Source organism: Gigantopelta aegis, chromosome 9 (genome assembly GCF_016097555.1).
Source record: "Gigantopelta aegis isolate Gae_Host chromosome 9, Gae_host_genome, whole genome shotgun sequence".
NCBI classification, from domain to species: domain Eukaryota; kingdom Metazoa; phylum Mollusca; class Gastropoda; order Neomphalida; family Peltospiridae; genus Gigantopelta; species Gigantopelta aegis.
The window spans coordinates 9,613,155-9,631,825 of NC_054707.1; the positions used below are offsets into that span (position 1 = coordinate 9,613,155).

Consider the following 18,671-nt stretch of genomic DNA (forward strand, 5'->3'; position numbering starts at 1 on the left):
TGAACAATCGATGACAGTATACATAAAACTGTCAGTATCTGTATCAGACAGTGAGATTTAGTCGGTCAGTGACAGAATTATCTTTGACTTGTGTGGGACAGGATTTAGCTCAGTAGGTTGAGTGCTCGCTTGAGGTGCTAGCGTCACAGGACCTTGGTGGATCCATTCATTTGATTGGGATTTTTCCTCGTTCCAACCAAGAAAGTTTGTTTTGTTTAATGACACCACTAGAGCACATTGATTAATTAATCATCGGCTATTGGATGTCAAACATATGGTAATTTTGACAGTCGTAAATATAAAACCTGCTACATTTTATCCATTAGTAGTAAGGGATCTTTTATATGCACCATCCCACAGACAGGATGGTATATACCATGGCCTTTGATATACCATTCATGGTGCACTGGCTGGATTGAGAAATGGCCCAGTGGGCCCACCGATGGGGATTGATCTGAAATCAACCCTGCATCAAGTGATCACTTTACCAATGGGCTACATCCCGCCTGTTAGTTCCAACCAGTGCACCACGACTGAACAAAGTCTGTGGTGTGTGTGTCTGTTAGTTTCAACCAGTGCACCACGACTGAACAAAGGCTGTGGTGTGTGTGCCTGTTAGTTCCAACCAGTGCACCACGACTGAACAAAGGCTGTGGTGTGTGTGTCTGTTAGTTCCAACCAGTGCACCACAACTGAACAAAGGCTGTGGTGTGTGTGTCTGTTAGTTCCAACCAGTGCACCACGACTGAACAAAGGCTGTGGTGTGTGTGTCTGTTAGTTCCAACCAGTGCAAAACGACTGAACAAAGGCTGTGGTGTGTGTGTCTGTTAGTTCCAACCAGTGCACCACGACTGAACAAAGGCTGTGGTGTGTGTGTGTCTGTTAGTTCCAACCAGTGCACCACGACTGAACAAAGGCTGAAGTGTGTGTGTCTGTTAGTTCCAACCAGTGCACCACGACTGAACAAAGGCTGTGGTGTGTGTGCCTGTTAGTTCCAACCAGTGCGCCACGACTGAACAAAGGCTGTGGTGTGTGATTTTCTGTCTTTTGGAAAGTGCATATAAAAGATGCATTAGGAAACATGTAGCAGGTTTCCACTGATGACTACATATCATAATTACCAAATGTTTGACATCCAATAATTGTTGATGATTAATTAATCAATGTGCTCCAGTGGTTTCTTAAACAAAACAACCTTGACCAAACTTTTTATAATTGCACCTTTGATGTTCATCACAGTGAACCGAAAAAGCTTATGGTAGGCAATACATTTAATTTCACAGAATTCATGTTTCATCTTAGTTAAAGCATAAAATGATTGTATTACCATGCAATTGTCATTAGTTTTATGCATCAATGCTAATGCAATTAAACAAACTTATTGTTCACATACAGCTGGATAAACTAACTGTTTCCTATACAGCCTACAGGCTCCAAGAAGTGAAAACTGCTATGAAAAGTGAATACCATGTTGACACTGCTTCAATAATTGGCTTGGTGACATTTGCGTTTTAGCCCTAGTTGTTTAATAGGTCTAAACACAGCTCCTGCTCAAAGTTTATTTTAATGCTTTTATCTTGTGTAACAAAACCAAAATAACCCTTGCTATTCTAATGGAGATTTTCATTTAGTTCACATAAAAACTTAGTTACATGGTGTTTTAATGGTGTGATTTTCATTTAGATCAGATAAAAACTTAGCCGTTTGTTTTAATGGTGATTTTGTTCAGATAAAACTTAACTTTTCTAATGGTGATTTTTATTTAGTTCAAATAAAAACTTATGTTATATACATTTTAATGGTCATTTAGTTCAAATAAAATCTTATGTTACATACATTTTAATGGTCATTTAGTTCAAATAAAATCTTATGTTACATACATTTTAATGGTTATTTAGTTCAAATAAAAACTTATGTGACATACATTTTAATGGTTATTTAGTTCAAATAAAGATAAAGATTTAGTTACCTGTAATTCAATGGTTCACATAAAAACTTACTTGTATCTCTTCTACTGGTGATTCACTTCAAATAATACCGTAGGTAGATCAAAAGCTGATACATATATTCCACATATTAGTGTTTAAGGGTTTTTAACAATTAACATATTCCTGTTCAGTGGAAGATAATTAACTCAACAGAAGGTTACATTGTATTAAAGGTATTGAAACTGCAGTTGGCTACATTGTGTTACAAAGATGTGGGCTAGTTCTGGATCAGCTGCAGGAGGCTGGACTCGGGTAGGCGTGTTCGAAACCGTAGAGGTATATGAGCACGTTAAAACCATGTCTAAGTCTGGGTCGGCAGAAAATTTTGCCAAATTATCTATTAAACTTCAAAAATTACAGACACTCAGTTCTTTTGGATCAAAATATCAATTATTACATGAAATTATTTCGCCAAATGAAAATAAAATTCGCCAGTTGTTTTTGAAATTCGCAATTGACTGGATGAACATTTGTTGGATTTATCAGGAATTCTGGATTTTAAATTTTTTGTACAGTATTTTGGGGTTTTCTGCTATTTGGTCAAAATTGTCCATGTTTTCTGTCCAAAATGTATGATATTATTTTGACAGATACTTTGTATACATTCTACAGGGGGTCACCATTTTAGACCCTTTATGCAACCGTAAGCCTAGGGCCATGCTCAGTACCCAACCATTAATATTAAAATTTGCCATTTTGTTTTTGTAACTCACTTTCATATTTACTATTATAACCTGTAAACCGAAGAACCTATTAAAAGGGAAGGGTGGGATGTAACACAGTGGTAAAGCGCTTGCTTGATATGCAGTCAGTTTGGGTTTGATCCCCGTCGGTGGGCCCATTGGGCTATTTCTCGTTCCAGCCAGTACACCACGACTGGTATATCAAAGGCCGTGGTATGTGCTGTCCTGTCTGGGATGGTGCATATAAAAGATCTCTTGCTACTTATGGGGGAAATTTTTTTTTTAAATGTAACAGGTTTCCTCTCTGACTATTTATAAAAATCACCAAATGTTTGACATCCAGTAATAGCTGATTAATAAATCAATGTGCTCTAGTGATGTCGTTAAACAAAACAAACTATAAAGAAGGCAACTAACTCCCAATCATTTAACCTGGTACAAGTCTGTACTTAGTAACAAGACTTGATTGGTTCAACTTTAACATAGTTTATTGATTCTAAACAAAAACAGAAAAGAAATTGAATTTATGGTTAACACCTCGACATACTTTTTTGTTCAACGACACCCTAGAGCATATTTATTTTATTACTCATTGGCTATTGGACTTCAAATATTTAATAATTTAGCACCAGCATAACCCATAATTCTGATTGAATACAATTAAGTGAAACATCACATACCTACAAGTAAATGTGAATTTAATGCAGGTGATTTTGTGTGAAGGTTATTACATTATGCAGATGTGTGTTTGATGTACTGTCATTGTTATACCTAGGGGCATAACAACAATTCAGCAGTGCATTTTTAACAGGCATTGTCACATTCCTTAATTTATGACATAATGATTTATATTGGCATATATGGTTAAGTGTGTTTTTAAAATTTGTATTCATTCTGATATCTTTAAACTTCCTGCTAAAGAGTAAAACAGTGGTGTTTGTATAAATGATACATCTAAAAGCAATTTTTTTTGTTAAAAGAAGAATTAGTATTTATCACTTTTCATATTAGCATATATGGTTAAGTGTGTTTTTTAAATTTGTATTCATTCTGATATCCTTAAACTTCCTGCTAAAGAGTAAAACAGTGGTGTTTGTATAAATGATACATCTAAAAGCAATTTTTTTTGTTAAAAGAAGAATTAGTATTTATAGATATAAGACAAGTGAGTTTAGATAATTTTCAGGAGACATTTTAGACACAGCAAAAATTTTGTTTAAATGTTTGCACAATCCCAACTTTTTCAGAACTGGTTATTTTGCAGTTGTTTTATAATTTTATATCCACTGTTAGGACCGTTTTCTGTGTTTATGGTTTTGTTAAACAACATAGGCACTGGGCATGTTTGGGTGCCAAAAACGATGCCATACATATGAAAAGTTAAGGTTTGTTTTGTTTAATGACACCACTAGAGTACATTGATTTATTAATTATCTGCTATTGGATGTCAAATATTTGGTAATTTTGACATATAATCTTAACAAAGGAAACCCGTTACAGGGATCTTTTATATGTATTATCTCACACACAAAACAGCACATACCATGACCTTTGATATACCGGTAGTGGTGTACTGGCTGGAATGAGAAATAGCCCAATTTTTTCCACCGATGGGGATTGATCCCAGACTGACCTTGCTCTTTGTGTTTGTCCAGTGAGGATATTGTCCTTAAACATGCAGTGTTTGTTAGACGTTTCACTGTGTTCTGATATAGTTCGACAGATATGTCTATTATCTTCACAATAAATATTACCATTACACTTACCATCTGAGAAAGGTTCACATAACTATGTGTCATATCAAATTTGACAGTAAACAACTTGCTGTTTGCTTTTTAAAAAGTGTATAGAACAGTAATAAATTGCCCCTAGATGTTGCTACTGGAATTTTAAGAATTCTTCATTATGGGTTCAACAAGGAATGCTTCCAGAGGTGAGTTATCTCCCTTACATGGATTGCTGGTACCCGGAAATACATCATAATACACTGTCCATCAATGCTAACATAGATATCATTCAGAGTATATCACAAGTACATACAATGTGAAAAAAAAGGAATGACAGTGCTTTGACTATTAATAAGAAAGGAAATGTTTTATTTTACAATGCACTCAACACATTTTATTTAGGGTTATATGGCATCGGACATATTGTAAAGGACGACACAGATATTGTGAGAGAAAGCCCGCTGTCGCCACTTCATGTGCTACTCTTTTATATTAGCAGCAAGGGATCTTTTATATGCACCATCCCACAGGCAAGATAATACATACCATGACCTTTGTTACACCAGCTGTGGAGCACTGGCTGGAGCGAAAAATAGCCTGAAGGGGATCGATCCCAGACCGACCGCGCATCGAGTGAGTGCTTTACCACTGGGCTACACCCCACTATTAAAGAAAATGCACCTTTAAAATTCACCTCTCTTCATAACATTGCTCTCAAAAGTTTTTTTAAAATTATTTCTGTTACCTGTATTATGTATATATTTCATCAACAGGCATCAAATTTAAGTGGGCTATTCTCATTTCAACTGGCTGTGGTGTGTGCTGTCCTGTCTGTGGGGTGGTGCATATAAAAGATCCTTTGCTACTAATGGAAAAATATCTGATTATTTGTTAAAATCAACAAATGGTCGACATCCAATTTCTGATGATTAATAAATCAATGTGCTCTAGTGGTGTTGTTAAACAAAACAAACAAAGAAATTGTTTACTTATATACTTACTTTAATGCTTATATCCACTTAAGGTTCAAGCGTGCTGTCCTGGGCACATACCTCAGCTATCTGGGCTGTCTGTCCAGAACAGCTATAGTGGGTTAGTGGTCAGTTATTAGTGAGAGAGAAGTTGGTGTAGTGTTTTACAAGTTGTTGTTGAGGCCTTATGTGTAACACCTACCCGATGAGTCATTAAACTCACTCTAGGTGGGAGCAGGTACTGGGATGTGAACCCATTACCTACCAACCTTAAGTCCAATGGCTTAACCATGACACCACCAAGGCCAGTAGACTTGAGTGTCTGCATCACTCACCTTTATTTACCTGAGGTAACGAGCTGCCGGTCCCATTGATTGAACAGTGTTCACCGGTGTATAGCCTTGATTGCATGGTACCTGGCCCAGCACTGCCTGTCAACTGACACCTGCTTTCTGTTAGACTCCACTGCATTCACAACCACTGCCCATTCAGATTAGACTACCACATACTCTGTAATATATCAATGGAACCCAGTATTTACCATTACACCACTAGACTGGCCGACCAGCACCAAAACACACAAGCCTGTCACATTTCTTTGACTGTTACAAGTGGTGTTGAAATGGCCCTGAGCAAGTCTATGTGGTGTGGGACTGTGTTGAGATCATGTGACCAGTGTCTCAGCAGCAGCACACTGTGGTAGTGAACATGCTGAGTGCTGTAGGTGTGCTGTGTCTTGTACTACACACAAACACACAGACAAATCATAGTCTGAGGACAGTGGCTTAGTCGACTCCATGGAGAGATTCCCTCTCACCTGTGTTACACCTGACAGCTAGGCCAGTCGTTCTCTTTGTCTAGCCTTTGCTGCTACCTGCATTATTCTTGTGTGTGTGTGTGTGTGACACACTGTTTATATTCTCAAATTCGATTGAGTTGAGAGAATTGAGTGGACAACATGTTTGGCAGAAAGAAGAAACTTACGTTTTCTGGACCACCGTCGTCATCGTCAGACAAGGTGGGTAACTACAGGTAGATCTACAAGTGTAACTCTACCTGTGACATGTATACCTGTTGTTTGTTTCAGTGTACCTATGTGTGACCTGCGTATTCAGCTGGCCGCACGCTGTAAGGTGAGCCCGTCGGGGTACAGCCTGGCAGTGTTCTCGGACGACACGGGCAAACTGCTGGAGTACAAAGCCAACCAGACAATCGGATCCCTGGAGGGACGCACTGTGCAGCTGGTGCTAAAAAACTCCCACAGTGACAAAACAAAAAAGTTTCAGAAGGAATCCACCAAGGGTGTCCGCCCCTTCGAGGTAGTATTGTGAACACGTTTAGTATTTGAGTTATTGGTATTTTAGTACCATTATATTATTATTATTATTATACATGTATTATTATTATAACTGTTTTGTTTACTCTGTTTACATTGTTGTAGTTCTCTCATGTTTATGTTGTTGCTATGTTATAACGTTGTTGTTTTTTCCCTCACCAGGATTTCATAATTACAGGGTGAAATCAATTACACTGGTGTATATTTATTTGAAGGCAGGTTTTTCTACCACGTGTCGAATAAACGTGATCCAGAAACACATAGTAATTAACAGAATAGCTTGTACATGTACTAACTTGTTTTGTTTTGAAATTTAAACCATATTTATTTCCAGTATTAGGAACAGAATTGGCAGATGGGTGCATGTTAGTACATTAATGTACCTGTAATTAATTTAACTCTTTATATTGAGCTCCAATTAATATGTAATTTAAAAAATAAACATTTAGTGATGCTGTCAATTTGGGTTTATTTGAAAAAAAAGAGGAAAGAATTCCACTCCTCACCCCTACCCCCACCCTCCTATTGGGATATTGAATTTACATGTTGATATTAGATTTAAAATAAAATATGAATATTATGTTGGTATATTCTTGAATGAAACCTAACTATAACTCAGATATTTATAACCTAAAATATTATTTTAATATGTATAGTTGTTAACAGGATAATATGTCAAAGGAACTCTTGCTATGAAAACCACTGCACTATTTGTACTAGCTGAAAGTATGTTAAATATTAATGGATGTTATTAAAAGTAGATAAGTAGAAGTATTGTGATGGTTATATTAATATAGATTAAGTTTATTTCCGTCAATATAGTTTGTCAAACATCTTTTCACTGAATTAGTCTCTGTGGTGCAGTACATGATATTGATAGTCTGATGAAAAGAAATGTTTTATTTAACGACACACTCAACATGTTTTATTTATGGTTACATGGAGTCAGACATACGGTTAATGACCACACAGATATTGAGAGAGGAAACTCTTTTTGATTAGCAGCAAGGTATCTTTTATATGCACCATCCCACAGACAGGGTAGTACATACCACAGCCTTTGATATACCAGTTGTGGTACACTGGCTGGAATGAGAAATAGCCCAATGGGCCCACTAACTGGGTTCGATCCCACATTGATCACGATGGCGCATCAAGCAAGTGCTGTACCACTGGGCTGCGTCCTGCCCCATTGGGCTGCGTCCTGCCCCATTGGGCTGCGTCCTCCACCACTGGGCTGCGTCCTCCCCCACTGGGCTGCGTCCTCCCCACTGGGCTGCGTCCTGCCCCACTGGGCTGCGTCCTCCCCACTGGGCTGCGTCCTGCCCCAGTGGGCTGCGTCCTGCCCCACTGGGCTGCGTCCTGCCCCACTGGGCTGCATCCTCCCCACTGGGCTGCGTCCTGCCCCACTGGGCTGCGTCCTGCCCCACTGGGCTGCGTCCTCCTCCACTGGGCTGCGTCTTGCCCCACTGGGCTGCGTCCTGCCCCACTGGGCTGCATCCTGCCCCAGTTGGCTGGGTCCTCCCCACTGGGCTGCGTCCTGCCCCACTGGGCTGCGTCCTGCCCCACTGGGCTGGGTCCTGCCCCACTGGGCTTCGTCTTGCCCCTGATAGTCTGGTGGATGCCGTATTAAACTGAGATTACATCTGGTACTTTGTTCAGCAAGCAAGGCTAAATGTGGAAATAATCGCATTGGTCTAATACACACCTCTGTGCATTGCAAATATTAGCAAGATTGATAATGTCAAAGAAATTAAGCGCCATGCAGATTTACTTTAATAAAAATGAAGGAAATTAATCATGGTTGGTATTGGCAGGCAAGAAAAAGGTCCACATATGAAGGATTTTCCTTACATTGTAAACTATTTGCCCCCACCCCCTCTGCTTCCAATTGTATATAGTTTTATGTCCAAAGACAACACGTTTCATTCTATCAACACTTACGGTATATTAATTGTTATCCATTTTGTAATCAACAGCAAGACTTCCTTATTCTTTAAAGAATATAACAAATATTTTTATGGTTAGGTTAGGTTATGTTTTAGCACTATGTCGTCAGTAGTGCCGGATATAGAATTCTTTTTGTTATCACACGTGGGGAACAGCTATAGGGAGCAGAGTATTTAAACCCCTGAGTTATACAAAATATATTCATCTTGAGTTAAAAACAAGTTAAAGTGGCTTTGACCCTTTAAATGAAACAATATATCAAGACCCACCTCTAATAGATGTAAATTTAATACCCTTTTAGTGTGTGTGTATACCGGATTTATAATGTGAGTCATTCTATCAATATATATAGAGCGGGTGGAGGTACATGTATTTCTTGTTTCATTACATGCATGCACTTCTGCAGGTACATAGTACATGAGTAACTGAATGTGTGTATTACACACGTGTGCGTGTGTGTACATACAAGGTATGTGGCAAGTGTCTAGGAACAAAACATCATCCAGGGAACACGTAGTCCGCCATACAGTAGCCGACTAGAGGTGGGGGAGGGGGGATGGAAAGATGGAAAACCCAATATTTTAATGGAGAAGACAGATGTGTGAGAGAAAAAAATAACACCCGACAACAACCCTAAAACAAAACAGAAAGATCACCATAAAATATGACCACTTTATTTATATATACAATTTCAGAAGAATTATATTGAGCCCCACATCTGAAGTAGTAAATTCATAGGATAAGCACAGCGGTAAATTCATAGGATGACCATAGTGCTAAATTCATAGGATAAGCACAGCGGTAAATTCATAGTATAAGCACAGGGGTAAATTCATAGGATAACCACAGCGGTAAATTCATAGGATAAGCACAGCGGTAAATTCATAGTATAAGCACAGCGGTAAATTCATAGGATAAGCACAGCGGTAAATTCATAGGATAAGCACAGCGGTAAATTCATAGGATAAGCACAGCGGTAAATTCATAGGATAACCACAGCGGTAAATTCATAGGATAAGCACAGCGGTAAATTCATAGGATAACCACAGCGGTAAATTCATAGGATAAGCACAGCGGTAAATTCATAGGATCATCACAGTGGTAAATTCATAGGATGACCATAGTGGTAAATTCATAGGATAATCACAGTGGTAAATTCATAGGATGACCATAGTGGTAGATTCATAGGATAAGCACAGCGGTAAATTCATAGGATGACCATAGTGGTAGATTCATAGGATAAGCACAGCGGTAAATTCATAGGATAATCACAGCGGTAAATTCATAGGATGACCATAGTGGTAAATTCATAGGATAATCACAGCGGTAAATTCATAGGATAATCACAGTGGTAAATTCATAGGATGACCATAGTGGTAAATTCATAGGATAATCACAGCGGTAAATTCATAGGATAAGCACAGCGGTAAATTCATAGGATGACCATAGTGGTAAATTCATAGGATAAGCACAGCGGTAAATTCATAGGATAATCACAGCGGTAAATTCATAGGATAATCACAGTGGTAAATTCATAGGATGACCATAGTGGTAAATTCATAGGATAATCACAGCGGTAAATTCATAGGATAAGCACAGCGGTAAATTCATAGGATGACCATAGTGGTAAATTCATAGGATAAGCACAGCGGTAAATTCATAGGATGACCATAGTGGTAAATTCATAGGATAACCACAGTGGTAAATTCATAGGATAACCACAGCGGTAAATTCATAGGATGACCATAGTGGTAAATTCATAGGATAACCACAGCGGTAAATTCATAGGATAACCACAGCGGTAAATTCATAGGATAACCACAGCGGTAAATTCATAGGATGACCATAGTGGTAAATTCATAGGATAACCATAGTGGTAAATTCATAGGATAACCACAGCGGTAAAATCATAGGATAACCATATCGGTAAAATCATAGGATAACCACAGTGGTAAATTCATAGGATAAGCACAGCGGTAAATTCATAGGATAACCACAGCGGTCTGATGTTAGGAACTACATGCTGTAGCCACCACCATTAAGTCACAGATGTCATTATTTTTAACATTTTATAAGTTGGTAACAAAATATATTAAGCAGTGTATTTTACTTGTGACTTGTCCAAGAATTAAATGGTAGGCTTTTGCTTTGGAGAATGTACACTACATGTGGTACCTACATGAATACAAGTAACTTATTGCAATATGTTACATACTTTCTTACGTAATTAGCTTTGTATATTACGTGTATAGCTTCCATTATATAAAATGGAAGGGTTATGTATTGAGTAGTGTTATTTCACATTACGGTAACATCTAAAAGTCTATTAGCATAATAGTCCATAACCTGTAGCTTTTGTACAGATCTTGATATCTGTAATAATTACCTATTTCTAGCACTATCAGCAATGATGTAACAATCAGTAATATGTACATGTACGTTTGTACTAAGTTTGCAGATAACCATGACTTACTAGTAATAGTGTTATTGACAGTAGTGTTACTGTACATATAAGGCTTTTGCAAATTTGGCCTATTCCAATCCGTGAATAGCCAGTCTGTAGTTTGTGTGCTGGGGTGTCATTAAATATTCATTCTGTATAGTGAATGTTTTCAAAATCTAATTTTGTTTTTAATGTCGAAATAGGGGTTGGATGTACATAACTCTGTGGTATAACGCTTGCCTATAAAGAGCAACAGGTCATTCTGTTTCACCTGGTGCTCTATGACTGGGACATCAAAGACCATGGTATCTGCTGCCCTGTCTTTAAGAATTAACAGAGTTCATAGACGTCTACGAAATCCTCATCTTCACAAGCAAAGTGTCCCATTCTGTCCTGATATCCTACATACTCTTTGCAGCTTTTCCAGTATTGGAAGTAATATCTGCTATTGGTTATTGCATTGACAGCCTGGTTATGTTCCTAGTGTAATGCCACTGCTGATCGGTCTCAGTAACTGTAGTTAATAGTTAACAAGAGAGCAGTGTGTCTACCTTCGTAATACTTTGTTCAGTCAAATGTGTTCACATGCAATTGTCAAACAAAAAACTGTGAAAAAAATTATAATAATTTTAGTTTGAATCTAGCATGAATTAAGTGATGTTATTCAAATAAAAAAACATTTATGTTTTGGAAACATGTCATGGCAAACTCACAGGTGGGGGCCATCCTTATTTGTCATACCAAGCAACGTGATTGACCCAACTGAATTGTACTGCATCCAATGAAATTGAAGTACTTCTGACATTGAAAAACCAGGATACATAGGCCAATTTGGATACTTATAGGGTAAAGTCACAGAAAAGCACCGTTGGTTTGTAAAGATGGGGAATCTTGGAAAGTCATAATTAGCAAATGTAATTTTATAGGCCAGAAAAGTCATAGAATTTTGACTTGGATCATGGAAAGTCATGGAATTTTGAGATGTGTCATAAAGCTATGGAAAGTCATGGAAAATGAAAATATATTGATAATGTTGTTTTTGTTTCCGTTAAAATAACACAAGACTGACAATTCATATGTTATCTCATTATGTTGATAATTGAAGAAAATTCTTCAAAATAACAGGCTGGTAGGTACTGGGTTCGGATCCTAGTCGAGGCATGGGATTTTTAATCCAGATACTGACTCCAAACCCTGAGTGAGTGCTCCGCAAGGCTCAATGGGTAGGTGTAAACCACTTGCACCGACCAGTGATCCATAACTGGTTCAACAAAGGCCATGGTTTGTGCTATCCTGCCTGTGGGAAGCGCAAATAAAAGATCCCTTGCTGCTAATCGGAAAGAGTAGCCCATGTAGTGGCGACAGTGGGTTTCCTCCCAAAATCTGTGTGGTCCTTAACCATATGTCTTGACGCCATATAACCGTAAATAAAATGTGTTGAGTGCGTCGTTAAATAAAACATTTCTTTTTTTCCTTCAAAATAATTAAGCAATCATTGATTTTGGTTGATAACAAAGCACACCATGATTAATGTATAACATGCCTCTAAGTGATCCTCCTTGCAGTGTTAGCTGTTTGGTAGATGTCTTTAATTACTGAAAACAGATACACATAGTTTAAAATGTACTTAGTTATTGTTTAAACAAATCATCCTCATTTTGTTTATCTTGATTTTAACCTGGTCTGTGGGATATGGATTAGAGTCATGTGAGTTGGTGGTGTACGTATTTGTGACCAGCCATCAATACATCACTTGTGTTCATCCGTATGGAGACGCTGTCCATCGGGCACAGTGAGCAGGCGGTATTTGAGGTGTAAATACTTAATGTAAATACACAGGTAGGTGTCATGTAGACACACAAGTTCAGTGCATAGCAGAAATACTGTAGGAAGTAGCTCTCCTTTCTGCATGCCTTTGAATACAATGACGAGAGATCATATTGCGCATAAATTGGAATCCTATTCATGTACTTAGAACTTGTTTGACAACAAAATAGCAGATACATGTATTTTTGTGTTGTTCATTCATTCAGTCAGTCAGTCAGTCAGTCATTCAGTCACACAAATTGGTAAATGTATACATGTATAGTCAGTAAAAACAAATATGCTAATATACATCTCTTAATACACAAATAGATGTTGCAACAATGCAATTATTGTTCTTTTTACTAAATAGTTTGTATAAATTAAATACCTTAACACTTTTTGTGCCACAAAATTTCAAGAATTGAAATGGGTGGGTTTTTTTGTGCTTGCCACTTTGTTACTTGAATGACATATTTGTAAAATAACACAGGACATTACTTTCCATAGAAACCTTTTCATTTTCATTCATCTCCAATGCCTGTATCCAATTAAAGTTCAAGCACGCTATCTTGGAGACTGACCTCTGCTCTTTGGACTGTCTGTCCAAACAAAGACACCTAGCTGGGCCCAGTTCCATGAAGTGATAACTACCTTATGTAGTTACGGTTATCTTACTGCTAAGATCACTTCGTGCAGCTGGTCCCAAGATCGATATCAAACCATCATATTATTGTTAGAACATCCTTTTCACTTTTGCAGAGATACGATTTTGAAAATGTTAATAATTTTGTTGTGCAAATTAATGGCTAACATGGAAGATGTTGGTGTAAAAAGAGAAGATGATGTAGTGATTTAGACCCAAAACACACCAGAGATGGGTCTGGGTCTGGTGAATATGGTACTAGTCAAAACAGAAACACATTGAATCTAATACAACAAAACACACCAGAGATGGGTCTGGGTCTGGTGAATATGGTACTAGTCAAAACAGAAACACATTGAATCTAATACAACAAAACACATCAGAGATGGGTCTGGGTCTGGTGAATATGGTACTAGTCAAAACAGAAACACATTGAATCTAATACAACAAAAACACACTGTGTCTGCATGCATGTGCCAGCAAGAACTACCGATCTGACATCAGATGACATAGAATGTGTCATATTTTGATGACACCAGAGTCGCCAGACTCAAAAAGATCCAGAGCCAGCTTTGATGTGTTTTAGGTTTCATTAATTCTGCACTCTGTATTGGAGCCAGTACTGGGATGTGAACCCAATACCTACCGGCCATACACTGATCATCCGATGGCTTAACCACCAGACCTCCGAGGCCAGTTCACACCTCTGTGTTAATGACGTTCATTGTACTGTGCTGTATTGTATGTGGTCAGTCAGCATGGTGGCTCCTTTATGCATGGATCACAACACAACACAAAGAAATGAGGGATCACACCAACACTAATAGAAAAGAATGACTGCAAGCAGAAACCCTCATCTTGGCATGGATAGTTAACTCTGTTACTGACATTCAATCTTACATTACTTACGTTCAGTCTTACATTACTGACATTAAATCTTACATTACTGATGTTCAATCTTACATTACTGACATTCATCTTACATTACTGACATTCATCTTACATTACTGACATTCAATATTATATTACTGGGTGTCAGTCCCACAATATCACATCTTTGTACCTTTACAGCCATTGTGACACTAATGGTGACTGAAACTTGGTCTACTATACCAATTGTTTCCTCCTTTCATTCTGTCAGTGTGTATATAGTAGTATACACCTGTGGCAGTCTACCTGTAGATACCTGGCTGGAACATGTAATGGATACTAGAGTCTGCAGTACTTCTACATGTCAGTAAGTAGCAATTAGATGTGTACGTGTGTGTAGTCAGTAGTAGGGCAGATAGTGGTCAGCTTGGATTATCATTGCCATGTCCCATAACGAATACATGTTATGTCTATATATTTCTGTCCATCTGTCTTGGTAATCAAGGTCAATTTAAAGAGGCTTTTGTTTGTTTTGTTTATTGATATCCGATGAATAATATATTCAATATTGCACAACATATGTAAAAATAGTATTTAAGTATGGCACTTACAATTATGATAATGAACCTTTATAGACAAAATAAAGTGTTTAACAACACCCTCTGCACATTATTAGTGGCTGTTGGGTTAGTAATACAAGGTAATTATACCGGTACCATTCATTATTAATATGAATGAGTTGAAAACAATAGTGTGTTCTGATGTGTCCACCACGATGTTACGAAATGGTTCACTTGATGTTTGACAGTATTCTGATATGATCTGTTATAATACAGGTATTCTGATATGATCTGTTATGATACAGGTAAAATGATATGGGTATTCTGATACAATCTGTGTCAGGATACAGGCTCCAACGTGTATCATTTTCCACCATCGTTGTTGTTATTGTGCATTTAAGCATGAACTCTATTCTTATCCATACCATCAGTGTCTGTGTTCAGGCATTGAGACGCATACCAAGCGATACATAGTGCAGCGTGTCAATATAGAGATTCATTGTAAGCAATACCAATAACTGACTCGATCAAACAGTCATTTTAACACAGTGGAAAGTGTCACAAATCAGTTTATCGATTCCTGTTATATTTATTTTTCTGTTTATATCACTTGAGTTTCGAGCATGCTGTCCTTAAGGCATACATGTAATTTTAATAAACCATAAAGTGGTTGCAACAAAGAGCTGAATCTGAGAAATATCCAACCAGGATGGCCAACAGCACACCTTAGATAATACTTTAGATTACAGCAAAGTCACAATAAATGTTGTGCCCAAAATATGTGCATGTATGTATGTGTATGCCCAAATTAAGTACAGACATGCTGATTTCAAAACATTTCATCTCAAAACCAGTGTTGTTAAGTTTTAATTACAATAAAATATCTTAAAATGTATTTGTGAACATCCACACCTTTTCAGCATCTATTAATAACATTCTTGCACTAAAAAGACCTTGCTGCACTCGGAACAGACAACAAACCTGTTATACCCAAAATAGTGAGATCTAAAACCTTGTAATGTATATGCATGTCCATAAATATCAATTCTTGATATGTCCATAGAGGGAAGAGCTAAGTTTGGCATTCAGAACACTTGGGTTATGCAGATTTTTTGTCTTAGTGTGATAATATGAAGTACAATAAATGACAACATAGCCTAAAAACACAGAAATGGAACATACTATTTCTACTTCTTATGACAGTAGCATGTATTAAAATCCATTTGTTATATTTTCAGTTAGGATTGATCTTTATGAAACAAATGATGTGTTAAAACAATTAGAAATGTGAAAAATAAATGCACTTTTGGTTTCTGCATAATGAATGAATAAAAGAATGAACAAATGAATGAATATATAATGATACCCCAGCACAAAAAATACACATTGGCTACATTGGGTGCCAAACAAAGGTTGTTTCTGCATATAGAGAACATGGATTCTATAAAATCGATGCACACCAGGGACCCAGAACCTGGTAGCGAGCACTCATGGTTTAAGCTGACATGTGCCGGTATAAGCTGATTTGATAAATAAAATCTAGAAATGACAATCTTCATCTCTGTTCAGTGAGGTCATATGCTGATCAACTCTCTTGAACAGAATCCGGGTTCTTGGTGCCCTTGACCTCTACATCCAGTTCATCACAGGATTTCAACTAATCCCATTAAGTCTTAGATGTCCGGATACTGACTTGTTTATGTGATTCTCCAAAACTGAGTTAAAACCATAGTGAATCATAGAAAAACAAGATGAAATTATTGTCACAATTTACTGTCATGAGTAAACTTCTGCAGGCATAGTGAAATTGTTTACATACTTCACTAGCTGTTAGGGGTATAAACTCACTGAGGTAGTGAAATTCATATACATGTATGCACAGCTGTATTAATTTAATTGACTTCCAAATTTTAAAGACATTATTTATTCCTAGTTGTGCATGTACCACACTGATTGTTTCCTCATTGTGGTAAATCTCTGTAACGGCACACTTGTTAAACCCCACCTCTCATTGAGGCAAAGGTACTTATCATGTCATACAGTGTCACTTAGGGGATGATCCAAGTCAGTTTCTGTATAAACTTACTCATGGTATATACATAGCTATTTGCACACTTTTGATGATCCCTTGCTGCCTGTCGTAAAAAGAGTAGCCTATGTGGCGACAGCTGGTTTCCTCTAAAAACAGTGTCAGAATGACCATATGTTTGACGTCCAATAGCCGATGATAAGATAAAAAATCAATGTGCTCTAGCAGCGTCGTTAAATAAAACAAACTTTACTTTACTTTACTTTTGATTGACAATGGATAAGCAGGCACAGCAGAAGCAAGTAGACATTTGGGGGTGGATGGGGGGAGGGAGGTCTGACTGAGATCAAGGGTGCAAAACAAATTTTCTTGGGGGGTTCAGGGATAAGCTTGACCATAAAAGTTTGAAAACTAGAAATTTCTTGCATTCTTTAAGTAAAATTCATCTCTGCCTTAAGATTTACTACCAATAATATTTTTGATTCAGAATTATTGGGGGGAGGGCTAGAGTTCCCCCAGTCCCCCTCCCCTGTTCTGCCTTATTAGACTCTCGTTCTACACACCTATCACTTGTCAATCAAAACCATGAGTAAGTTTATGTAGTTAACTTTAACACATTAAATGCAATTAATGTAAAATATTACACATTACTGAAATAGTTAATTCTGAAACATGTGTTGCAAAGTGAAAACTGAATAACATGTTCTGTTATATTTTATACCAGAAACCAACAGCACAGTTTTGTAGCGGACACAGTGTTACAGACATGTGCTGTTTGTTTTTTGTTTTCTTTTTTATATCAACTCATACATTTGTATTTCTATGCCTGCAGGTGCCACATTTATCAAATAAAACAGTCCTACATAGTGGCACTAAATACTGTTTACATTGTGTTTCAACATGATTATGTTATATATAGTCAAACTTCTAAACAGTCATACATACAGGTAGTAAATACTGTTCACATAGTGTTTTAATGTTATTATGTTACATGACCGCTGGAACTGGGGCGGCAGGGGTGGCAGCTGCCACTCCAATAATTTGCACCAGTTGAGATCGCCATCCAAAGAATTTTACCACTTTGCAAAATTCTATTTGTGTTATAAAATGATCTAGGGCCAAGTCAGTTTTGTCATTATAGATTAATATTAGATTTGTATATAGATCTAAATAATTAATATCCCTATTCAATATGCCTGCCATGATATGCACTTTGTGTAGCTTTCTCTGAAATCATGATACGTACTGATCAACATACTTTTGGTGATGCCCGCAACCAGTGCAACCAGTGAACTTTCATTTTCGACCTTGCGAAGAGTAAAAACATACCTATGTACCAGTATATCGCAGAAAAGGTTAAATCACCTGATGCTTTTGCATGTACACAAGGACAGATTGGACAGCTTGGATATGAAATATGTAGGCAATGCATTTTGCTGTGGTCATGACAAAAGCATGTTCAACTTCTGCAATTTTTTAGTACCAGTAATGCAAAAATAAAAAAAACCACAAATGGCATATCTGATACATCGGAGATGCACCCTCATTAAAAAAAAAAAAAAAAAAAAAAAAAAAAAAAAAAAAACCATGGGTCAAGGAAAGAATTAGCGCCTTCCAGTGGTGTGGCCTGAATGCATTTATAAACTTCCAATAAAGTGTTTTACT

At 37.3% G+C, this 18,671-nt stretch overlaps 1 protein-coding gene across 1 annotated transcript in view; it reads left to right on the forward strand.

The window, feature by feature from the left end:
• The window catches only part of LOC121380932, a 116,068-nt gene that overhangs the window by 71,441 nt on the left and 25,956 nt on the right, over positions 1 to 18,671 (forward strand). Inside the window, 1 exon segment of the mRNA XM_041509973.1 lies at positions 6,457 to 6,688. Coding sequence (XP_041365907.1) covers positions 6,457 to 6,688 — 232 coding nt within the window.